We start from the raw sequence: 26216 nt of genomic DNA, 5'->3' as shown, positions 1-26216 counted from the left end.
GATTGGGCATTACATTGTATATGGAAGTCCAACTCTTCTTAACTTCAAGCCAAGCACATATCCCCCTAAACTCCATAATTTCCCTTAGGTAATTGGAAGAGAGGGGGAAAAGGTGGTAAATAAAGAAATGATCCTGCCAGTGAACAATCTTGGGTTTCATATCCTGCAGTAGCATTGGCCAGAGTGGGGCTCAAAACAATGAGTCATTTGGAAAAGAACTAGGGGTTTCAGTAGACTGCAAATCAATATGAGCCATACAAACTTAAGGGGCAACTAGGTAGTACAGTAGATAGAGATTCCACCTTGGAGTCAGGAGGAACCGAGTTCAAAATCTGTCCTCAGACATAATACCATATTTCCCCATGTATAAGATGCACCTTAATTTTGGTGCCTGAAATTTGAAAAAAAGTTACATCAAGTTATTAAACTCAACTTTTTATTTATCATGAAACTTAAGGATCTCCTGCTCATAGCTTTCAGTTCTTTTGGTCAAGTCTGGCCTGGATGCATGCTTAGCACATTCTGTTTCATGAACCTGAAGCACCAATTGTATCCTCCATTGAAATCAGTAAGTTCTTTTTCATCAGAAATCCTTCTTGCCTCCTACTGAACCACCTTTGTGGATATGAATTCTAAAGACCTTTTGCTCTTCAATTCATATCTTCAATTCCCTCTCTAACTCAGGCCATGTGGCTGACTTGCCTCTCATGGCCTTCTTCTGCTTTGGCATTTTTAGGAGAATTTCTTCTTCCTGGAGTCAGTGTCTGAGATTGTTTCCTCAGTTGGAGGAGGAACAAACTGACATTCAGCAGCACAATTTCCATTCATTTTTGCAAACTGGATCACTTTGAACTTGAATTCAGCACTGTACAAAAATCTTTTCTGAGCCATTTTTGGGCATAAGGTGGAAAATCATAACCTAATATACCAGTAACAAATATGAAACAATGAGCACAAAGACAACAATTGTGAAAAAGAGAGAAATGCAAGTAAAAAAATCTACAACCACTGTATAAGACACTCCCAGTTTTTAGACCCCAAATTTTTCAAGAAAGGGTACATCTTATACATGGGGAAATATGGTAATTACCTGATTATGTGATCTTGGGCAAGTCACTTAACCCTGTTGCCTTGCAAAAATAAAAAAAAATCATAAGCTGTATTGATGGAGGAAGAGTATCTAGAATGAGTGAGAGCTTCCTCTAATGCTGTCTAAGTCATACCATATATTATGTTTAGTTTTGCATGCCACATTTTAGAAAGGGTGTTTGCAAATCAGTGCATAACAGAACAGGGTAATCAGGAGTTTGAAGGAAATAAAAACATCAGAGAACCCAAGGATAGAGTAGAGGAACTAGACATGTTAAACCTAAGAGAAGATACTTGTAGGGCTTAAGATGACAGTCTTCAAGGATTTGAAAAGCTATCATGTGGGAAGAGAGATTAGACTTGTTCTGATTGGTCTAAGAGAGAACTACGTGAAAAGGGGAGAAGTTACAAAGAATTAAATTTGGGTTAACAGGATGAAAAATTTTAGTATTAAAATTCTTGCTTTATGGGTTAGCAGGGTTTACCCTCCTCAGAGATCTTCAAGCAAAGACTAGATGACCATTTGCCAGGTACACTATGGGGGGATGCTTTTTGGGGTATGAGTCAGTCTTAAAGGCTTCCAAGGGATTTATTCCAACTCAGAAATTCTGGGATTCAGATTCAGAATTATTTTATTTTTGGCACCACAAGGCAGAATTTGAAAAAGTGAATGTTCGTTCCAGTCAGATTTCATCTTGATAATAGGAGGAAAATTCTAGTAATTAGAGTTGTTCAAAAGAGGGTTGTACCTCTCTGGAGTTGGTATGTTACACCTCATTTTACTGTATTATTACTGGAGAAGGCTAAGTGGAACAGTGGATAAGACCCTGGGCTTGGAGTCAGGAAGACCTGAATTCAAATTTGATTTCAGATTCTTCTTTGGCATGTGACCCTGGAAAAGTCACTTAATCTCTGTCTGCCCTAGTTTCTTCAACTGTAAAAATGAGTATAATAATATCACCTCCCTCTCAGGGTTGTTGTGAGAATCAAACGAAATAATATTTTTAGAGTACTTAGCTTATTTCATAGCTCACAATACTTAATTAACAAATACTGGTTTCCTTCCTTTATATTTGTTTGGGATAATGAAGAGGGATTGCCTTGTGAGGAGATTGGACTAGACCTCTGAGGACCTTCTGTAACCTTAGATTTTATAGTTTATGATGAGATATGGGACTGCAACCTGCATATAATGGGGATTTAGCAACGGGTGATCCAGGTGAACTTAGGACAGTGCCTACAAGTAGTAGTTGACCAAGACAATTATTCAGTGATGTAAAAGAGACTTTATTGTACCTCCAAGGTTCTGGAAACTCCAAGAAACCTAGAGAAAATTCTCTCATCCAATCCAACAGAGATACACACACACACACACACACACACACACACACACACACAAAATCAAATCAAATCAAAGTTTATGTGCTGCCCATTTCCTTTAAATCTGTTGTTGGATTGGTAGTAAAGGAGAAAAATGCTGATGAGTCTGTCTAATGTGAATTCCCACCCAATAAAGTTCTGGGCTTCTACTGCTAGTGAGACCTTATTGCATATGGACTTCAGAGTAGGTTGCTCTTTTGGTTGGAAACCCATTCCTTTAATGGCTCATTACTATATTGCCATTTGGAGGGAAGGCTGGAGAAACTGGATTCCATTTAAAAAATTATTACGGGGGGGGCAGCTAGGTGGCGTAGTGGATAAAACACCGGCCCTGGAGTCAGGAGTACCTGAGTTCAAATCCACCCTCAAACACTTAATAATTACCTAGCTGTGTGGCCTTGGGCAAACCACTTAACCCCATTTGCCTTGCAAAAAAAAAAAAACAACAACAAAAAACCTAAAAAAAAAGTTATTCCAGGTCTTACACATGCTGAGGTCTCTTCATTTTTAAACTAGAGCAATGGGTTTGGCTGCCAACCCCTACTTTTCCTTGGCTTAGTGTCTGCCTGTGGGGTAAAAGTTAGGATGTTAGAACAAGGGCAGAGAAAAGTCTCTGTATCCACCTCTCTCCTCCCATTCCCAATGTACATGTCCCTCCATGTATCTCAGGTTTTCAGCTAAGCTGAGAAATCAGGGACTGTACTAGGACGTCCGCAACCACCTGATTGATTATGATAAGACTCAGTAAGGGCAGTGAACTAGAAAAAATGGAGTTGGTTAACTCAGCAGCCAGAAGAAGGAGCTCATATAGGCACTAACTCAAATGGAGTTCAATAAGTTAGGTAAGCAAGCAGGAGAGCATTGAGTATTTTTGCTTTTACAAGTTTAATAATTGTCTGTGGGGTTGAGAGTACAAATGTCAAGGAAGTTGTTACATGGGTTCATAGAGGAAGAGTCATTTCCCTGCCCTGTTCTGTAAGCATTGCAGCTTTTCTGTTAAGGAAGTAAAATAGATGAAATTAAAGGAATGAACCCTGGCTCATGCTCTCTGTGGTTTTCCTTATTACTCTGCCTCCTTGCCCAGTACAGGACCTTTAGAAAAGGCAGGGGTGCAATTCTATATGAAGAGTTCTGTGTGACCTACAAGGTCCTTAGAAGCCAAATGTGGCATTTGGAAGCCCTCCTTTCTCCCCTCTTTCTCTTTCTCCTGCCAAAAAACAAAACAAACAAACCAACAAACCAAAACAAAACTTCAAAACCCTAGCATGATCTTAGATGTACTGACAAAAGCATATTGTCCAGAGAGAGGGAAGCCATAATTTTTGGCCAAGAGAGTGAGACAATCTGGGACAGGAATACAGTTATGAGCACCATATTTTTAGCAAGGACATTCTTTTTTTTTGGTGGGGGGGGGTGTTGCCATGCAATGGGGTTAAGTGGCTTGCCCAAAGCCACACAGGTAATTATTAAGTGTCTGAGACCGGATTTGAACCCAGGTACTCAAGGACATTCTTAAAATGAGACATGTAGAGGAAGGCTATCTGGGTGATGAGCAAACTGTATACCACTTAATAACAAGATCATTTGAAGGAACTGGGCTGTTTAGGCTGAAGAAGAGAAAACTTGAAGGGAAAGACATGATAATTGTCATCAAATATTGGAAGGGATGATACATGGAAGAGGGATTACTCTTGATGGCTTCTTGTTGGCAATATTGAATTAATTCCTTTTCAGGAAGTGATTGTCCTAGATAACCTCTGGATATTCTTTGATTTTTTTGTGATTTTGTGGATCCTACTGAAAACTAATGCCTTTAGAGTAAGGAGTTTGACTCTGAGATCTGCTTTCATATTGTTTGCTAGCAGATTTTGCCTAGTTACTTTTTTGTTGGTGTTTTCCTGGCAGAAATCCTGGAATGGTTTGCCATTTCCTGCTTTAGCTCATTTTGCAGATGAAGAATTGAGGCAAACAGGGTTAGATGATTTGCCCAGAGTCACACAATAAGTGTTTGGTCAGATTTGAACTGAGGAAGATCAGAGTCTTCCTAACTCCAAATCCATGGTACTATCTAGTTGCCCTTAAGCTGATATTTAAGGAATCATAATAGGACACAGAGCAAATTAGACTTGGGAGTCATATGACCTGAATTTGAGTCTTAATTTTACCATTCATTACCTATATCTTAGGGTAAGTTATTTGACCCCCTTCTCAGACTCAGTTCTATTATCTTTTTTTTTTTTTAGGTTTTTGCAAGGTAATGGGCTTAAGTGGCTTACCCAAGGCCTCACAGCTAAGTAATTATTAAGTGTCTGAGGTCTGATTTGAACTCAGATACTCCCGACTCCAGGGCCAGTGCTCTAGTCACTATGCCACCTAGTCACCCCTCAGTTCTATTGTCTTTAAGATGAATAGACTGATTTCTAAAGTCCCTTCTTTGAATTTCTGTATTTTAAAGTCTACAGATTCTCATCTACCTTTTTTTTTCAGGGTCTGATTTGGGATTTGCTATTATACAGCTCTAGAAATGAAAAAGACCTCAAGAGTCCATATCACTGCAAGCCCCTTATTTTTTAATAGGTCAGGAAATGGAAGCCCCAGAGATATGAAGAGAACCCCAGTCTGAGCCAAGGTCATTAGGGTCTCATCAGGTGGCATTTGAAACTAGTTCTAGAATCAGTCATATATTTAGAGGAACTCTGTATCTATGTGTCTTTGTCTTTCTCTGACTTTCTCTTTCTCTTTTTCTCTTTGTCTTTCTGTTTCTATTACTACCTTCTCATAATCTAAATTCAGTCCTTTCTAGTGAATAGAATCTTAGGCTTCAGGGCGATTTCAAGGTTATTTAGTCCTTTCTTCTACCTCAGTTTCATCCTGTAGAGTTGGTTGTTTACCCTGGCCTTGATGATCTTATCCAAAGAAGTCTTCAAATTTTCCCTTGTTAATTTCCTTAAGGGCCTATTGAGTTGTAGAATCAGGATATTTTTCTTCATCTCTGACCTGAGACCTTATTGCTGTGATTTTGGCTTTACTCTCTCACCTGGCACATTGTGTAGGTTGGGCAAATTGATTTTAACCTCTTTGTAAAAATCCTTCTCAAATTTCTCTAAGTAATATAATATACTCCAGTTGTACATCAAAGTACCTAGTAATATACACCCATCTCTCCCCCAAACACTGATTTTTACAAGATTATCTTTGGTAAAAAAGAAATATAGTAGAGTTTTCTAATTTCTCATTTTGAAGACTTCCAATTCTTATTAAGACATTAAATTCAATAAACATTTACTAAGCACCTACTGAGTGGGGGATTTGGAGTCAGAGGTCCTAATTTCAAATTCTGTTTTGTAACTTAATACTTATATCCTTGGTTAAGGTAACTTGATCTTCCCAGGCCTAGGTTTCTTCATTTATAAAATGGGGAAGTTGGCTAGGATGATGTCTAAAATGAAGGAACACAGAACCTGGAGTCATAGACTGGAGTTCAAATCCTGCTTTAATCTGATAGATCATTGGACATCAGACAAACCTAGGTTGAACAGTCACTGGTCAGTCTCCTCTATTCCCTAAGTTCTTTGGATCCTCCCCTCATATAGATGACTGACATCATGCCTTACACTGGTGCCACAACAGAATATCCTTTCAGAAAATGAGTCAAGTTCCCGATAAGGACTCCTTTTTTTCCTCTCCAAGTCTTGTCTAAAAGCTTTTTGTGAAAGGGACAAGAGCTATAAATTCCCATCTAGCACAGAGATTCTGTGGTTCTGTTTCCTAGCTTGGGGAGGGTTAGGGATGGAGTAATCCAGGGGGCGTCTGGAGGCTCCTCTCAGCAGTGTCTCCCAAGTCCACACTGCCTCTTCTGCTCCTTGGTTCTAACGTAGTATATCAGTAAAATAAGGTCCAGCTAAGCCTGCCATCCAGCTGCTTCATATCATCATAATTGACAGGCCTCCCAATCTGGCTATGTGTGCCAGCTCCCCTGTGGCTTCTCATCAGTCTTCAGAAGAATGAGTGGGGCAGAACTAAAGGATCCCTGGTGCTGCTGCATAAAGTTAATCTGTATAAGTTAGTGGACTTCTCATCTTTGTATTAAGATTAACCTTGAATTGCACTTTCAAAGTAACTTCTGGCATCCTGAGGAGACCTTTGGCAGGAACTTGGAGTATTCACCTCAGCAGAGACTGGGTCACTTATTTTCTGTGATGGGAAAAAAACCACCCACTTTACTTGCCTACCCCCGGAGGAGATCTGTGGTTGCCTTCCCACCAAGAGTATCCTACATCATTTATCAGTAAAATAAGAGTTTAGAATCAAGATCTGGAGTAAAACCCTACCTTTTCTACTTGTTATCTTTGTGATCTTAGGCAAGTCATATACCTTCTCTGGGCCTCAGTTTCCTCATCTGTAAAATGAGCGAGTTGAATTTTCATTTTCCTTTTAGCTCTAAATCTATGATCCTCTGTCTTAGCCATAGAGTACTTGGATATGGGGCAGGAAAGTAAGTACTGGTAGATTTTGACATCTTCGTCTTGTGTTGTAAAGAGGAAAAGGAACCCATACTCTTTCTGTGAGAATTTAGGATTAATGCAAACAAACTTAAGGGACCTGGTAGAGAATGAATCAGACTCCTTTCCACCAACAATTTATTTGAATGAAAAGCCTTTTTTCTTTTGGATCTGATTCTTCTCTCACAAGTTCAATTTCAATCTATGCTTATCATGGATGCAAATGTAAAACCTATATCAAATTGCTCCTGGTCAACCAGCCTGAATATTAGAATAGATGAACAATCCACTATGTTCCTCAACTCCCAAAATGAAATCATCTTCCACAGTTGCAGCATGATGAAGCAGATAGGGCAGAGAACTTGCAGAGTTGAACTTTCAGACATGGGAACAGAGTTCAGATCTCAGCTCTGCTACTTCCTCCCTGTACTACTTAGGCAAATCACGAGCCTTTTCTGGGCCTCAGTTTTCCCACATGTAAAATAAGGAGGTTAAACCTCGATGAATTCTGATATCCTTTCCAGCTCTATATCTATTAAGTGACTGATCCTGGGAAATCTTGGGTCTATTCCTACTGAATTGGGTGGACATCAAAGGAAGGAGCTATGCAGACAAGCTGCTCTAAAGACTCCCTGATATAACTGGTCAGTGGTTGGGAGGAGATTAGGAGTTACCAGCAATGGTGTAATGTCCATATGCCCCTGGTTAAATTCTGATTCTATAATGGCTTTGAGTTACAGGCTTCTCTGTAGGACTAGTTATATAGCAAGGATGGGAAACACTTGTTCTGTTAAAACAACTACTTAAACCACAGCAGAATAGGGAGCTCCTCCATTGCCTGATGTCTGAAATGCCACCATTTGAGATCCACACTTGCTTTATATCTCTGAGATGTCTGTCCTAGAAAAGAGTTAATACCTTAAGTCCAGAGGTATATTGGAAAATATTTAGTATCCAATTTTCTCTCCCATTTTCCCAGTAAACACTTGATACACTTTAAAGTTTAATCTGGATTCTTAACATTGTCTCCATCACTTATTTTCTTTTTCTTTTTTTATCTTTTTTTTTTTGCAAGGCAATGGGGTTAAGTGGCTTGCCCAAGGTCACACAGCTAGGTAATTATTAAGTGTTTGAGGCCAGATTTGAAGTCAGGTACTCCTGACTCCAGGACTGGTGCTCTGTCTGCCCCATCATCACTTAACTTTCTTAAATCAAGACTATCACAAAACAATAAATCAAACTCTGATTTATTACATTTGCTGATTTTTTGAGGTGTAAATGCTCACCCTGAGAATTTTACTATTTGTTCTCCTGAGGAAATTCCAGTTAGCTTCAGCCTACTCCCTATAATCTTTATTAGTTTATCTTGAGATTAATTGCTAGCTGGGAAAGGTAGGGATCTGGAGAAAAAGATGGACCCAGGAATCACAGAAGTGAAAGGTGAGAGCATTGAAGTGGTAGGAAAAGGACTGTTGAGGAAATGAATTGAGGGAGGTGGTATTTATTATTCAGGTTTTATCAGTGACAAATTGACCTTAGGAAAGTCACTAAATTCTGAACTTCTGCTCCACCAGTAAAATGAGAGTTAGACTAGGTGATCTCTAAGATACAAATATATTCCTTTAAGGAATATATATGCCTTGGAATCTCCCCTGAATCCTTTACAGAGTCAGAAGGCCTAATGGTGCTCCTGAATATATTCATCTCATGCCCCTAGGGACCAATGTTGCAGCATTCTGACTCTTTTTCCTGAGTTGGGGACAGAGATAGTCCTTTACACCCTAGCAGAAAATGAGGGTCAGGCCCTTGGGGTAGAGGCAGATGTGAAAGACCAAAGTCACCAGCAGTCATCATGTATTGGAAGGAGAAAAATTGGGAGTAGTGCAAGAGTGTGCTGATAAATGTTTAACAAATTACTGAGTTAGGGGAAGAATCTGTCCATAGGATTGCTTTTGAGTTTAATCTGTGTTATTAAAGTTTTTCCATTACTTTCTTAACTTCAAACAATCAACCAAATCATATTTCAAACACTGTCTTGCTTTTGTTATTTTTCACTGATTTCTGAGGTATAAATAAATGGAAAATTAAAAAATTGGCTTTCTCAGGTCATCTAGCAGCCCACTAAGTGACATATGAAGTTCATTATCTCCTGAGGCAGGAGGGGACAAAGTGGTCCTAACAAGGATGTCAGAATGCTTTCAGACTCTATGACAAAATAGTCTCCTTTTGACAATACTTTCACAGAACCTGATCATCACACTAGTTCTATGGAGCTTTGCCCATCCCATTGCAGCCTCCATGGGGCTCCAAAGGTTTGCAAGATCTTTGGACAAGAATGTAGCCAGTAGGTTAGATATGTATCCTGAAGTGATCATGATAAAGGGTAAAAATCCCATGGACAGAAATATTCATAGCAGCTCTGTTTATAGTGGCAAAGAATTAGAAATTGAGGGGATGCCCATCAAGTGGGGATTGACTGAACAAATTGTGGTATATGTATGTTATGGAACACTATTGTTCAATAAAAAATATTGAAAGACAAAATTTTAGAAAAGCCTGGAAATATTTGCCTGAATTGATGCTGAGTAAAATGAGCAGAACTAGAAGAACATTATACACACTTAACAACAACATGGGTGATAATCAACCTTGATGGACTTGCTTATTCCATCAATGCAATAATCAGGGACAATTTTAAGGAATCTGTGATGGAGAATACCAAAGAAGGAACCATGGAGTTTAAACAAAGACCAAAGCTTATTATCTTTAATTTTTAAAATTGTCTTATGTAATATGTCATTTTGTTATCTCTAATGTTTTCTTTTTTCCTTTTGGATTCGATTCTACTCTCACAGCAAGTTCAGTTATCATGAATGCAAATGTAAAGTCTATATCAGATTACCTTCTGTTAGGAGGAGGGGAAGGGAAGGAGGAGGGAGAAAAAATGTAAAACTCAAAATCTCACAAAAAAATAATTGGTAGAAACTACCATTGTATGTAATTGGGAAACAAATAAAATATTTATAAAATAATAATAATAAAGAATGTAGCCAGTAGGGATGGATAATCACAGTAGTCATTCCTAGTGCTAATGGGGATTGCATCTTCAAATTCAATGCACCTGGTAGGGTTTCTAGATCAAAAGTAGCTGGAATCCATTGTATATTGCCCAAACTCTATGAAGTTCCTGCCACCAGCCCTCTCCCCCTTTTTAGCCATTGCTACTCCATCTGCTCTGTGATTAGGCTGGCACTTGGCAGCTTAGCCCTTTTGTATTATTCACTCTTTACCAGTCAAGCTTTTACTGGTCATTTAATAACAGAATTGCCTCAATTAGAGAGAATTTGATGATGCAGAGAGAAGAGAGGACTGTTGAAGACAAATTCTTAGAAATTTTAACTCCTATAATTAATAATACATGTACTCAGTAGTTTTAGGCCATGTGACTTTTCAAAGTTTGTAATTAGGCTGAGGTTCCTGAGGCTCCTGGCCCATGTTCTGAACTGCAGCCAAGGTCAAGACACCTTCAAGAAGCCTGAGCTAATAGTTGTTTGGTTTCCCCTGCTTCTTTCCCACATCAGACAAATCCATCTTTCTATATTGGACATATAAGGGGAATCCTTATAAGAAGAAGAAGAACAAAGGTCAATTTTTTTTTAAAGGAGGTATTTGAGTTAATAACAAAGTTCTGTCTCCATTAATAAAAAGACTTCAACATTATAGGCTGTTTCTGATTCCCAGAAAGAAGTGGAAAGTTACAAATATGGAGACAACAACAACAACAACAACAATAATAATAATAATAATAAATGGAGAGAATGAATGAATAAGAATTTTTTAAAAAATATTTTGCTTATTTTTCCAATATGTAGTGGTGTTTTTCAATGATCATTTTTATCAAGGTTTTGAGTTTTACATTTTTTTTCTCCCTCCCTCCTGTCCCTCTCTCCTCCCCCTGACAGAAAACAATCTAATATAGGCTATACATGTAAAGAAGAATCAAATCAATTTGGGGAAAAAAAAGGAGAAAGGAAAAAACAATACAAAAGACAATTTTTAAAAATTGAAGAAAGTAAGCCTTGGTGTACATTTAAACTGCACAGTTCCTACTCTAGATATGGATGGTATTTTCCATCACAAGTCTTTTTGAATTGTCTTTGATTCTTGTACTGCCATTTAGATGGCTATTGTGGTAGTCCAGGGGAGAGAGAATGAAGGCTTGACCTAGAATGGTGACTGTTTGAATAGAGGGGACCAGGGACTTAAGAGAAGGAGACAGATATAAGAGAGGTTGTAGAGATAAAAGCAGTGACATAAGCAACTGATTGGATATATGTGAATATGAGAAAAAGTGTAGTGAAACAGATGACTCAGAGGTTGTGACAAACCTGGATGCCTTGATGGTATCCTCAGTAAAAATAGGGAAATTTGGAAAAGTTGTAGATTTAGGATGGGGGATAAAAGTATTAAGATCTGTGATTTATATCACAAACTACCCATGTCTATTCTTTTTGCACAAATCATTCTGGCCCACCAAAAATGCCCCACCAGATCATTGACCTGGATTGTTTGTGAGGAGGCATCTTCCAAAGTTAAAAAGCAATGGTAGTGAAGGGAGGATATTAGCAGAATTATCCCAGTGACATCTCCACAGCTTCTACTGTTAGTAGCCAGATAGAGTTTAGGTTATCATTGCCATGATAATTGGACTCCTGATGCAGAAGGCAGGAGTTTGGGCAACTTGAATAAGGGAGGAAAAGGGGAGGGGAAGAATGTTGTAGAAAAGGTCTCTTCCAGTTACAGGGAATTTAGGGTAAATTTTTTTTTTTAGTTTTTGCAAGGCAATGGGGTTAAGTGGCTTGCCCAAGGCCACACAGCTAGGCAATTATTAAGTGTCTGAGGCTGGATTTGAACTCGGTACTCCTGACTCCAAGGCCAGTGCTCTATCCACTGCTCCATCTAGCCACCCCGGTAAACTTCTTTAATTGGTTTATCACATCCTTTAGGAAAAGGCCACAACCCCTTGAAGTCAGACCTCTTCCTTGGGCCAACTTTGGAAACTACATGTCTACATGGTTGAAAGGTCAGGTTAAAGAGTAATTGTCAATTATTTGATAGTCAGCTTGAAAATTTCCTATGAAGACTCCCAAGGATATGTACTTGGCTCTTTGTTTAAAAAACGAAACATTTTTATCAATGACTTGGTAAAGGTGAAGTTACATTCTTAGCAGCTTTGAGGATCACTCTAAACTGGAATTTAGGGGTTGGTAAATACTGCATGAAAAAATTAGGAACTAAAAAGAATTTTGACAGGCTAGAAACCAGGGACTAAATCTAATTAGATGAAATATAATAAGTATAAATGGAAAATCTTATACTTGGGCAGTACAAGATGGGAGAGGAATGGTTCATGAGCACTTTGCCTTAAAAAGGTCTAGAGATTTTGGTGAACTACAAATTTCTTGCGAGTCAACAATATGATATGGCAACTGAGGGCAGCTAGGTGGTGTAGTGGATAGAGAGCACCATACCTGGAGTCAGGAGGACCTGAGTTCCAATGTAGTCTCAGACATTTGATACTTACTAGCTGTGTGACCTTGGGCAAGTCATTTAACCCTGACTGTGTTGCATCCAGGGCAATTTATAGTCTTCCTGATTCATATCTGACCTTGGGAATCAGATGACTCCAGAGAAGAAAGAGAAGTTAATAACTTAGTGCAGCATTCCTTCACTCAAATCCAATTCACCTGCATCTTAGCATCACCACTCTGAGGTCATGGTCTTCTTCAATAATAAAGGACAAACAACAACGACACAATGGTAACCAAGAAAGCTAAGGTTGTGTTAAGGGAGGCCCAGCTTCCTTAAATAAGTAGGTAAAGAGTCCTACTAGGCTCTTGCCCTGGTCAGAACCCATCTGGAATACTCTATTTAGTTCTGGGCAACTAGATTATAGAAAGGATATTGATAATCTAGATCTTTTCCAAGGCAGAACAACCTCATCATGAAAAGTCCTGAGTTCCTGCCATATGAAGACTGGTTGAAAGAAATGAGGATATTTAGCTTGAGGAATAGAACAATTAAAAACAGCTTTGTAGGTTTTGTCTTGAGAGATTAGCCTTGTTCTTTTTGGTTCAGTTGGCAGAAATAAGATTGATGAATGGATGTTTAAAAATGGCAAATTTAGGGGTGGCTAGGTGGTGCAATGGATAGAGCACTGGCCCTGGAGTCAGGAGTCCCTGAGTTCAAATCCAGCCTCAGTCATTTAATAATTACCTAGCTGTGTGGCCTTGGGCAAGCCACTTAACCCCATTTACCTTGCAAAAAATAAAAAAAGATGGCAAATTTAGACTTGGTTTAAATAAATAACCTTTTAGTAGTAATAACAATAGATAACATTTATGTAGTACTTTAAGGTTTGTAAAACATCATGTGTATGTTATTTCATTTGATCCCAATAACAGCCATTAATGTTGTGGTTATCATCCTTAATTCTCTAAGAGGACCAATGACATCAGGAGGGTGATGTCATGATTTACGAATGGATTGGATTTAAATAAGTCAGAGTGGCACAAATCATCAGTTTCACTCTCTTCCAGAGTTATACCCAATTTAAAGAAGAGGAAATTAAGGTAAAGAGAGGTTAAATTAAGCTCAAGATTACATAGCCGGGAACGTCTGAGGCAGGATTTAAAACTCAGATTTTCCTGACTCCAAGTCCAAGTGTTCCTACCCTGTGTGACCTGACTGTCTCAGAAAGTAGTGAAGTCCCACCACCCCTTAAGTCATAGGAAGTTTTCAGAGCACAGGAAATGTAGTCACTTGTTGGCTATGTTCTTGTGAAACTCATTGCGATATGAGCACTAAGATGCCTTCCAACTCTGGAATTCTGTTTCTGTGATTCATTGAGTAGTGTGACATTCAATTTTTGGTGGTTTTTTTTGTGGGACAATGGCAGGGGTGGGGGGAGATGTGTTGAGGTTTAAGTGACTTGTCCAAGATCTCACAACTAGTAAGTGTATGAGGCTGGATTTTACCTCAGGTTTTCCTGACTTCGGGACCAGTGCCCTATTCATTTTGCCATGTAACTACCCAGGAGTGTTACTTATGAATCAGGAAGATTACTCAGAAGTGTGGGAAATGGAGGAGATAAGGAAAGCCTGGAAGCAGACAGAATAATATCAGAAGAATTAAAAGATTACAGCTATTCTATCCTCCCTCATTTTACAGATGAAGTGATTGGTCCAAAGTTATGCATGGACTAAGTGACAGAGTCACAACCCAAACTTAGGTCCTCTGGTTTCAAATCCAGTCTTTTCCACTACACTGGTATTCTGGGCAAGGAAAAAAGGCTAGAGAGTAAAGAAGAGGGATAGGAAGCTTGAAATACTGGAATGGCAGGAAAAAATGGAGGAAGGGTTAGAGGAAAGTACAGGGGGATTGAGAGATGATTAGCTAGGTGGCATGTTTCTGGAAAGCTCATCTTCCTGAATTCAAATCCGGGCCTTAGACACTTACTAGTTACTCAATCCTGGGAGAGTAGCATAACACTGTTTGACTCATTTTCCTCATCTATAAAATGAGCTGGAGAAGGGAATGGCAAATTACTAATATTTTCACCAGGAAAACCCCAAAAGAGGTTACAGAGAGTCAGATACGACTGAACAACAGCAATACTAATAGAAACAAAAAGACACCAAGGATTAGTGGGGGGGGGGGGGAATCAAAGTGTCATTAAGTATGTGACTGGAAAGATGATTTTATTAACAGGAATTAGTGGAAGATTATCATTTCACTTTATCCTTTTCTCTGAGTAAAGGGAATGTACTTATACTGCTAAGAAGCATTCCCATTTGTTAACAGAGAAAAGTCCTCCTAATCTTATGGATGTGTTCAAAAATACATATACATACACATATGTATGTTATAAATATATTAATAAATGAATGTTTTACATATTAAATTTTACATATTAAACATACATATAACCTCTTGGTTGATACTGTTGAACTGAAGGAAGAGCTGATGAAGAAGAAAAGTGCCTCCAAATAGTAACAATGACCTAGATACCTTAAGGAGGATTCACTCAGCACATATTGATTACTGTGGAGGTCACTGTTACAAAGTCATTTGACTCTAAAGGTTAATAGTCACAAAGGTTAATGTGAGGTTCAGAAATAATAAATCTGAAAATGCAGAAAGACCTTAGAGGGAGGAAAAGAGTTTCCAACATCAGCACCAGAATGGACTGTAACAGAAGACAAGTTGGGGCCAAGTCTATAGAAAGTCAAATGGATTTTATTGGGTAATTATTGGGAAGCTACTAAAAGTTTTGAGGGGAAGGGAGGATATGATAGAATCATCTGTGAGTAATGTGAGGAATTAGAAGAGAAGACTTAAGTTTTGATTTGCTTTTTACTATGACATTTTGAATCTGAGCATGAGGACATGCTAGTAGGTCATTTTTATTTTTTTAGGTTTTTGATAGTCAGTGGGGTTAAGTGGCTTGCCCAAGGCCACACAGCTAGGTAATTATTAAGTGTCTGAGATCAGATTTGAACCCAGGTACTCCTGACTCCAGGGCTGGTGCTTTATCCACTGTGCCACCTAGCCACACCCAAGGTCATATTTTTTGATGTCCTGAATATGTTAACCCCTGAGAATGTAAGGTCTGAGCTTATTCACAGAGTGGGGAGAACAGCCAGTTTGGTATTTGGTGCAATCCTTGATATACTGTCAATGTTTAGAAGATATTTAATCCCTAATGGGTAAAGAGTAAGCCAACTTCTGTTTATACAAAAATTTTTTCCTTCCTTTCTCTTCTTCCTTCATCCCCCCTGCCCTTTTTTTAGGACAGTGAGCTTCTGACCTTTAATATTTCCCAGCACCAATCATGGTGGAGTGAGAATGGGCCAGGCTGTGTCCGGAAGGAAGCACCAGTGGCTGGGATTGCAGGCTTGGACAGCCAGTCCTATGTCTCTGTGATCGGCTGCACTCTGGAGTATCGGTACATTGAGGTCATGCACAGCTCCTTCCAGATCCTGGTGGCGGTGAGTAAAATAATCCAAAGCAAGTTTTCTGAAATCAGGCAGATACCTATTACTGAAGGTTTACAACTTTATTATAGAGTGTAGAATCTTGGAGTTGGAGTTGCTCTTCAAAGTCATCTTGTCTAACCAGTCAGCCTTTCCCAATCCTCTTAAGGTTAACTAACATCTTCTCTCTCTCTCTTTTTTTTAAATTATCTTCAATTTCTCCTATATGTCTTGTTTGTAGAGTTGTTTCCATGTTATCTCTCCCATTAGACTGTGAACTCCTTGAGGATAGGGGACTACCTTTTGCTTCTCCTTGTCTTCCCAATGCCCAGGGTCTGAGACACAATCCCAAAAGTGATCATCCAGCCTCAGTTTAGTGACTTGCAGTGCAGGGTAGGAGAAACTTTACCTTTTCAGGCTGTATGTTCTGCTTTTGGACAGCCTTGGTTTTTAGGAAGCTTTTCCTTTATATTCATCAAAAGACTACTTCCCCTCTAATTTTACTTATTGTTTCTAGTTCTTTCTCCAGGGTTAGAAAAAGTAAGGTTCCTTTCTCATATGCTAATCCTTCAAATACTTGCTGTCAGCAATCGGGCCCTGCCTATTTCTCTTCCTAGAGTTAAAACTTAATTCGTTTTGGCCTACAGTTTCCTTCCTACCACACCTTTCTGAAATGATGGAGGTGATCCCAAAGGAACTTAAATTTGTGAAAAATTTTCATAATTAGACCCCTTGGAGCAGTGGATAATCTGCCGATGGCTGAGATATTAACTTGCCTTGTTGCCCTTTTATGTAGACTGGTGGAAATGCTTGGGATATATTTCCTGCAGGGATATACCTGGCCTGCTCAGGACCAGTGCATCTGAGTCTGAGGAAAGTAGGAGTATCTTACGCAGAATTTATTTCAAATTGAATTCTTAAAATCTTTTCCGACGCCTTAAGTTTTAGAAATATAAAATAAAAACTTAAACTTTTCTTTTGAAATTTTAATCCTTTTTTGTTTTTAATCCCTTGCCACCTTGAAAAAGTCTCATATTTAACACTGTTATTATACAAAACAGGATGTAAATATGCTCTTTGTCCTCAAGGAGTTTGAAGTCTATAGAATGAGTCACAAGGACTTTGCTAGGAGGGTTAAATGACTTATTTTGGTTTAGCATTCACTTTTTCTCTTTGCTGTTTAAAGTTAAGTGGAAGGGATTAATAGACTTGAAATTGACTCTTAGGGAAAAGTGGTTATTTAGAGGACTGGATTCTCACCAACCCTAACTCTGAGTTAGGGGAGATAGCAGTATTTCTCAGAGGTGATCAGAGTATGAGGGGTGGCCTGGACTGGCATTTGAGTGCTCTAAACTTCTCTAAAATACAAACTCTCTACCCCACCTCTCCAAATTTATTATATAACCTTGGTTTTCTTCCTCTTAATTTAAAAAATACATTTTATTGATATCTTTTGTTTTTCCATCTCTTTAACTCCCCCCCCCCACAAAGAACCATCCCATATAACAAAGAATAATTTTTCAAAAGGAAAAAAGAGATGAGAGAAAAATGAACAAAATCCAAGGGACTGGCATTCTCAGATTCCCTCCTGGTGCTTTTTCCCTCATTGTGGAATGTAGGACCTTCTTCTTTTTTCAGCAGTCCCATCCATCTCTTCCTACTGTCATCCAATTTAATACTACCCTACCTAGCTATGGTTGCTGGTGCCTGTTAGTTTGTTCAGGAAGAGAGAGTTCACAGAGTCACCAGCCAGTATGTGTTCTGGGGGCCTTAGGCTGGTGGAAAGGAAGGGAGGTTGGGTCAGGCCAGCACAGCCTAGTCCATCTAAGACCCTGGTGTTATTTCTACCATGCTTTTAGGCTGGCAGACAGCCTGAAGTTCCTGGGAGCAGGGAGTCTAAATATAACAGTGACCAGCTTTATTTATGGAAAAGCAGGTGCTGCATTAATAGCATTGAGCCCCTCTCTGCAGGGGCACCTGTCTCTGCCAAAGTCTGGCCTCAGTCAGAGGAATCCAAGTTATACTTCCAAGAAAGATGAAATGGCAATGTTGATTGAACCAGTAAGATATCTTGGTCTCTCTTTCCTCGTCTATAAAATGGGAGGGATGCAGAGGTCAGACATTCTAGCTTTCAAATTTCAGCCAATGAATGATAAATTGGAGAGGGGAGGGATACCAGAATGAAAACACTTTTTAGAAATAAACAGTATTGTATAGGAAAGCTCAAAATGTTTCTAAATAATGACAAAAGGAAAATCGTCATTATTCTATAAGGATCTTAAATGCCAGTTAGAACTCTGGTTTGTCTTGGCAATAGGACATCTAGGAAGGTAGGGTGCAGGGCAAATTTTCAAAATTTAAATGGGGAGACTGAGATCCAAGGTGAAGAGGTATACTTAAGATTATTCTGTAAAATGGTAATTCTAGACAGAGTCATTTACCTCTCAACCTGGAACATTTTCCCACCATGGTCAGCAAGCATTGCTTCTTCAATATTTGGAGGTGGATTGGGGGAGGGAGGGCTCAGTTACATGTAGACCCCACCTCAGAATAAGGATTTTGAGGACAAGTATAGAGAAAAACAGGTCTCCTGGTTGTGAGCTAGTCCATCAAGAGACTCTAGATTAAATGGAAGGGAAGGTAACGAAGAAAAGGAAATGAATGAGAGGGAGACATTTGCAAACACTGTCAGGGTTTGGATGCCTCTCCATGAACTCTCTCTGCCACTGTCTTCCTGAGTCTTAGTAGACAATCAGGCAGTTTCCATTCCTGGTGATGCAAAGACCCTGAAGCTGCAGCCTGCTCATTACATTAATGGGGTTGCCATCTCTGTAGTTAGTTTCTCATTTTTCTTTTCTTTGTGTTGGGGTCTGGAGTGATCAGGCCTCCCAAATGTTCTCAGTTAATTAATTCTTTGTCATCTTGCATGTAAAATCACCTGCGATAAAAAGCCCCTGTTGTTTCCAGCCTGCCCTCCACCCTGATCTTCCCCTGGGGCAGTCAGGCTGCCTTATACCCACTGAGCAGTCTCTGCTTTATTTCTTTTCTTTTTCAAGGCTGCACCCTAGAAAGGGGGGGGGGCAGGAAGGAATCTTGCTTCAGCTGTCAGCAAGTCCCACTGTTTTAATTCATTCTTTCACTTTTTCAATATATCTTCTTGAGTGCCAGGAGGTTCCTGTTCAGTTATGCTGGCTTTTATGAATGGGGGACTAAACTGTGACCCTAAGCAGCAGGCAGAGAAATTTAACCCTGAGTGTTCTGGGGCAGGGTGCCAGGGATTTTCTTATTAAATGGTATTGAATTCCAGGAGAGGATGCTAGAATTCAAACATCTTGAGAGCAGAGATTGTTTGACTCTTTGTGTTTGTTTCCCCACATGCCCTTTTATAGATGCTTGTTGATTGATGTTAGACCAGAGAGGTACTTTACCCATCACGTGGTCCAAAGAAGGTTGTTTTACAGAGAGGGAAATGGGTTCACACAGAGGAAGTTATTTGCCTGACATTGTACCTCTAAATCAGTCACAAAGCTGGGGCTAGAATCTAGATCTCCTAATTCTCAATCCAGGGCTCCTTCCCATTGCAATATGCGAAGAGATTGATTGGCTCAGAGCCTGTTAAGATCTCAGTTCTAATTTTGCTAATATTTACTTGACAATGAGCAAGTCACTTGATCTCTCTGAAACTTCATATCTAAATCTTCCATTGGCCAGGTGGCACAGTGGAGAGAGGACCAGGCCAGGAAGACTCCTCTTTCTGAGTTCAAATTTGCCCTCACTTACTAGCTGTGTTATTCTGGACAAGTCACTGGACCCATTGCCAGTTTTCTCATCTGTAAAATGGGCTGGAGAAAAAAAATGACAAACCATTCCAGGATCTCTGCCAAGAAAACCACAAATGGGGTCATGAAGAGTCTGACGTGATTGAATGTAAGCAATCTATATCTTTAGAATAAGAATCTAGGATTATAGATTTAGAGTTATGAGGTCATTTAATCCAGGCTCTTCATTTTACAGTTTAGGAAATGAGGCACAGAAAAGTTAAGTGATAACTCAAAGTCAAACAGGTAGCACAGAACTAGGAGTGAATCTATGTTTAAGGTTTTTGGTGCAAGATTGTAATCTTATATATATATATATATATATATTGGAAATAAATTTTTGTAATCTTTTCTATACTGTCAAAGTGTTTAAATCTTATAATCTTTTATATATGTGTGAGTCTATACATATATATAGACTTATATATAATACATATATGAAACTAATTTTTGTAAAAAATTTTTATACTGTTAAAGTGTTTCCATTTTAGCCTGTTTTATGCTCTTGCAAATTATAAGCCACTTTGAATGGTCTTGGCTATACCCTCATTTGTGGACCTGGCTAAATTACAATGTGAGGTAAATGTCACCTTAAATCAGGTAGAAGCCCCTCCTATAATAACCCTTCCAATACCAGATGTTCCCACCCCCAAAATTCCACTCCTTCCATTGATCCTGGAGGGGTATTTGAGGGGAGGCTGGCTTGTGGCTAGCTCTCTTACCTTTCCAACTGGATCTTATCCTCATTTGGCCTGTCTGCTTTAGACTACTGTGTTTAACCTCCAACATGATCCATAAAGATTTCTTAAGTCTCTATCATTTTCTCTATTTTATGTTTCTGATAACTTTTTTTTTTAGTTTTTACAAGGTAATGGGGTTAAGTGACTTGCAGAAAGTCACAGCTAGGTAATTATTAAGTGTTTGAGTTCAAATTTGAACTCAGATCCTCCTGACTCCAGGGCCATTGCTCTATCCACTGTGCCACCTAGCTCCTCTTGTGGTAACTTTTTAATACATCTGTTTTTTTTTTTCTTTTTGCATCCAGGGATAGTATGACATACTATGGAAGCAGATACTCCTGAGTTCTTCAATTAACTAAACCAAAAACACAGCTTCATTTTGACTCTAAATCCAGCACTCTTTTCATGATATATAATGTTGGTTCATAATAATGTCTGTAGTACCATCTCACAGGATAGTTGTGAAGCTTAAATGAGAAATGTAGACACAGCTAGGAAGTGCAGCCTCAGATACTTAGCTAGTTATGTGACCCTGAGCAAGTCACTTAATTCCAATGCCTCAAAAAAAAAGATGTAAAGTAGTTTGTAAATCATAATGTTATTATATTAAACTAGAACTCTATGATGTCTTCTTCTCAGTCAACAGGCCAAGGGAGTCATATTCATTTCTTGGAATGGGGGTACAGATAAGATGGCAAAGGTTTACTTGAGTCATGATCTGGTTTTGCTATCAGTTTCTAGACCATGTCAGAAATGTGGGATCCCTAAGAATATGTGCTATGAATTTATAGGTCAGTTGAATACTATAAGAACACATTGACTTTCACAGAGATATCTTCCATAATTTCAGAATTCCTCCCTGTGTCTGTTCTACCAGACTAGGTTGAATCAGCCTTGACAAACTGATGTCTGGGCACCCCATAATGTGTGGCCAACTTTGATCTCATCAGTCTCCTGCCTTGTTTGGTGTAATATATATTTTGTCTTTAAATGAGTGTGCAGTTAATATGTCAGATCTTATGCAAACCCAAATCACTTTTGATTGTGCCAAAGAAATATTTCCTAGAGAGGAAAGTCTTTAACAACCCCTGACCTCTGCTCTGGAGTTTCTGGTCAAGGTTCTAGGAAACAAATGCCTCAATAAAATCATAGGAGGTCATAGGCAGGGCCATTCTTACTAGGTCCAGAGTTGGTTGGTTGGTTGATTCTTATCCTTCATTATCAAAGACCAAAATGACATCACTATGTTTGAGACAAATTATAGTGTGTTCAATTATGACTGATCAGACCACTACAAGTTCAGGATGTTCTGCCACAGGTAGGACACAGATACTCCATATGGACACCTGGGGTGCTTACTCTAAACTTAGGTAATTCACATTTCCTTTGAGCTGCTTCAATTCTTCCTTCCTCATAAAGCTTAGCACCCTCTCTGATGAGGGCATGCCATACTGAGTGGTCTTGTACTAGTGTCACCCATGCTGGACATTTATAAATGTTCTAAAGTTCTTAAGAAAGACCTTTAGGGTGTTTTGATATCACTTCTTCTGACCCCCTTATGAGTGTTTGCTGTATGTGAGTTCTTTATAGAATAGTCTTTGGCAAGCTTAATTCTGACATTCTAACAACATGGTCAGGCAATCATAATTTCACTCTTTTTAATAATGTTTGAATGCTTGTCAGTTTAACTCTAGAAAGGACTTCAGTTCCTGGTATCTTCTCCTGCCAGGTGATATTCAGAATTTTCCTAACACAATTTAAATGGAATTGATTCAATTTTCTATTGTGACCCTGATAGAATGTCTAGGTTTCACAGGCAAACAGTAATGAGATCAGCACAATTGCTCTGTAGACCTTCAGTTTGGTAGTGAGTCTAATTCCCTCTTCTTTCCTACACTTTCTTTTGGAGCCTCCCAAATACTGAGCCAGCTCTGGCAATACTTGTGTCAACCTCATTGTCAATCTTTGTAAAGGACACTGCCAAGATAAGTGAACTTGACCACAGTACTCAAAACTTCAGTTGCTACAACCAATGGTTCCATTTATGGATGGTGTGGTGCTGGCTAATGGAGCACCTTTGTTTTCTTGGTTAGGCCAAAATTAGCACAAGCAGCAAAGAATCAATCCATGTTTTGTTGCATCTCAGCTTCAGAGCCTATATCGAATGTGTAAATCACCTGTAAACAGAAAATTGTACACCAACATTCCCTCCACTTTGGTCTTGACTTTTCAAGTTGAAGAGCTTACCATTAGTTCCGAAGCTGACCTTGAGGACATGTTCATCCTCAGTGAAGATGTTTATATATATAATGTGACTAAAAACATTATGCTAAAAAGATAGAAGCAAGGACACAGCCTTGTTTCACTCCATTGGTGACTGAGAAATCTTGAAGGCATCATCCACTGTCTGGAACTTGGGCAAGCATGGTGTCATGAAACTAACATACAATACTAATGAACTTCTCTGGGCAACCAAGTTTTGACATTATTTTCCATAAGCCCTCACAACTGATAGTATCAAAATCCTTGTATACAGACCTCTATTCTGCTCCTGCCATTCTTCCTGGAGTTGTCAGATAGCAAACACCATATTTACTATTCCTCCACCCTTTCTGAAGTCACATTGGCTCTCAGGTAGGTGATCATCTTCCAGGTGAAGAATCAGCCTATTGAGAAGAACTCTGGCAAGAATATTACCAGCAATGACCAAAGGAGAAAACCCCTGTGATTGTCACAAGATAATCTATTCTCTTTACCTTTATAGAGATGGACAATGGAGGCATGGTTAAATACCTGGGGTATAGCCTCCTCATGTCAAATAACCTGGAAAATTTCAGCCAACCTTTGTCTGAGCAAAGGATTCCCCACCTTGTAAATCTCAGCTGAAATAGGATCAGCACCAGGTGCTTTGCCACTTGAAAGGAGCCTAATGGCATTCAAAACCTCTTCTTTAGTTGGAATTTCAACTAGGTTCACATTGACTTCAACTTGAGGTAAACAGTCAGTGATTTTTGCATTAGTTTATGATGCCCTGCTAATAACACTATGGAAGTGTTCAGTCTATCTCTCTAGAATCATATATCTGTCGTTAATTAATGTGGTTCCATTAGCCCTGATGTACCATAGGTTTTTGGCCCATAAATAGCCTTCAGGGCATCATAACAGCATTTTGGTTTGTTACTGTCTGCATAAAATTGAATTTCATCTGCCTTCTTACTGAGCTAAGAGTCCTGCATCTCTCTAAGCTTCACTTGCACTTTGCTTTTGATGAAATTAAATTCTTCCTTCCTATAAATGGATGAACTATCCTGTTGGTAAATCCTGTGGAGATCTCATTTTTCATTTAGCAGCTTCTGTATCTCTCCATCATTTTCATCAAACCAGTCTTGATGTTTGTGAGTGTTCAGACCCAGATGAGCAAATGCAGTGCTGTACAACAAATCTCTGAAAGTTGACTACTCTTTTTCTGCTCCACTTTTGACAACTCTGTCAGCTCAGCTTTCTTTCTAAGTTAGCAATAAACCCTTCAAATCAGAGAAACACTCTAATCTCTTATACTAATTCTTCTAGTAGTCATTTTGCCTTGGGGCAGCCTCTTTAGTTGAATGTGAATATTTAGCTTAGAGAGGATTTGTCTGTGATCAGTCCAGCATTCTGCACCTCACATTGCCTTTGTCACTCTCACATCCCGTCTGTCTCTTATCCTTATAATCACAAAGGCCTTGTTGGATGCCAGTGTTTGCTGAGAGGGTACATCCAGGAAGTTTTATTGTGTTTAGGTAAGTGGAACACTATTTGTAATGAGAAGGTCATAAGATGCACAAATCTTCAATAGTAAGTGACCATTGCTGTTGCTGTTTCCAACTCCATTCCTCACAAGGATGCCTTGTCATGTCTGGTAGTCTGTGCCTACTCTAGCATTAAAGTCACCCATAAGAATAAGCTTATCCTCTTTTGGTACATTGTCGATAAGGATCTCCAGGACTTCATAAAATTTTTCTTTGGCTTCATCAGGGTTTGTTATTGTGGGAACATAGGCACTGATAATAGTGGCATGACAGTGGCAATCTCATTGTCATGAACTTGTTATTCACCTTTTGGTAGTCATTCAAGCTTGTTGATTAGATTAGTTTTTATTGCAAAACACACCCCAGCTTCTCAGTGTTCCCCTTCATTTTGGCCACTCCAGAAAAATGTGTATCTAGTTCTGACTTCAGTATGCTGGCAAAATGACCCTAAGACCTGGGCCACCTGTGTTCAGGGTTGTATCTACAGCTCCCAGTGTATCTGTTCCTGCTGCCTGTCACCACAGGACTTTGAGATAGGAGTGGTAAAGTGGAATAATGTCTTCTGATTCATGCAGAAAATGAATTTAAGTAAAACATAGTTGCTTCACTCCCTTTTCCAAAGTCATCATGATCCAGTGGTAAGACAGAATCAAGACAATTGGTGATGGCTCTAGATGCAGTGAATGACCCTGGCATCTTCAGTGTTTAATCAAGCTCTAAGTACTCCATGGAACCTATTTCAGCTACCTTCATGGCCATTGAAATGAAGTGTTTTCATCTGCCCATGCCACCAATGGTAGACTTCACATGCTTGGTGTAGACAACCTCTGACTCACCGATGAGTTTGAATCTCCCTCAGTTATCCTCAACTTATTTTAGCCTGCCTGAAATGGTTTTATGGGGGGTGAGGGGTGGCTGTGCCTGCTATTGCTTCTTAGAGCCACAGGTGAGAGTTAGGTGGTTCATGTGGACATCAAAGGTGGAAAGAAGCCCTGAAAAGGGCTCAGCAGCCCTCACATCAGAGACACTAGTCTTTCTTGAACACACTCAACACCCTGGGCCCAGAGTAAAAAAGGAAAGATAAACCCTTATCCCTATTCATGAATTTGGATATCTTTAAGCATCTCAAAGTCACTTTGTTCAAAACAGAACTCATTTTCCTACCCACAGCACTCCAAATCACTCCTTCTAATTTCTCTATTTCTTTCAAGGGTACCAGCCTTCCACCACTGATTGGCAACCTAAGAGACATCCTTGATTTTTAATTCTTGCTTTGCTCTCCTCATATCTAATCAGTTCCCAAGTTTTATTGCTCCTTCTCTCTGCTCACTTACTCAGAGCACCTAATTCAGGGTACAATGACCTCTTTCTTTTTGGACTTTTGCAAGGATTTCCTAATGGGCCCTCTACCTCTAAGTCTCACCCCTTTTCATCCATCCACCAAGCTGCCAAATTGATGGTCCTAAAATACAAGCCTGACTGTGCCTCTGCCCTGCTTACAAAGCTTTAAGCTCCATTTGCTTTGAGGATAAAATACAGATTCCTTTGTCATTTAAAGCCTTTCACAATCTGATTACAACCTATCTTTCCAGGCTGATTACACATGACTGCCCCTCTCATTCTCTGTTTTACATTATAGTCAAACTGGCCTACTTCCTGTTCCCTGTACGTGACATTCCATCTCCTGATCCAGTTCTATTGCAGAAACTGGCTCATGCCCCAAATGTGCATTTTTTCTCACTTCTTGGAACTTCTGAGTCCCTTTAAGTCTTGACTCAAACGCTATTACCTACCAAAAAGCCTTTTCTGATTTCCCCTGGAGTTAATACTTCTCTCACTTCCACTTCATTGCTTTGTACTTTTG

General features: G+C 39.2%; 1 protein-coding gene across 3 annotated transcripts in view; it reads left to right on the top strand.

Annotated features, from left to right (window-relative positions):
* Positions 1 to 26216, top strand: part of NKAIN4 (sodium/potassium transporting ATPase interacting 4) — a 120292-nt gene that overhangs the window by 66611 nt on the left and 27465 nt on the right. For all 3 annotated transcript variants that reach the window (XM_074210459.1, XM_074210457.1, XM_074210458.1), the window contains exon 4: positions 15824 to 16021. In XM_074210459.1, coding sequence (XP_074066560.1) covers positions 15824 to 16021 — 198 coding nt within the window. The remainder of the gene's footprint in view (positions 1 to 15823; positions 16022 to 26216) is intronic.

Source organism: Macrotis lagotis, chromosome 1, assembly GCF_037893015.1.
Source record: "Macrotis lagotis isolate mMagLag1 chromosome 1, bilby.v1.9.chrom.fasta, whole genome shotgun sequence".
Taxonomy (NCBI): domain Eukaryota; kingdom Metazoa; phylum Chordata; class Mammalia; order Peramelemorphia; family Peramelidae; genus Macrotis; species Macrotis lagotis.
This window is presented reverse-complemented; position numbering and strand designations above follow the sequence as displayed.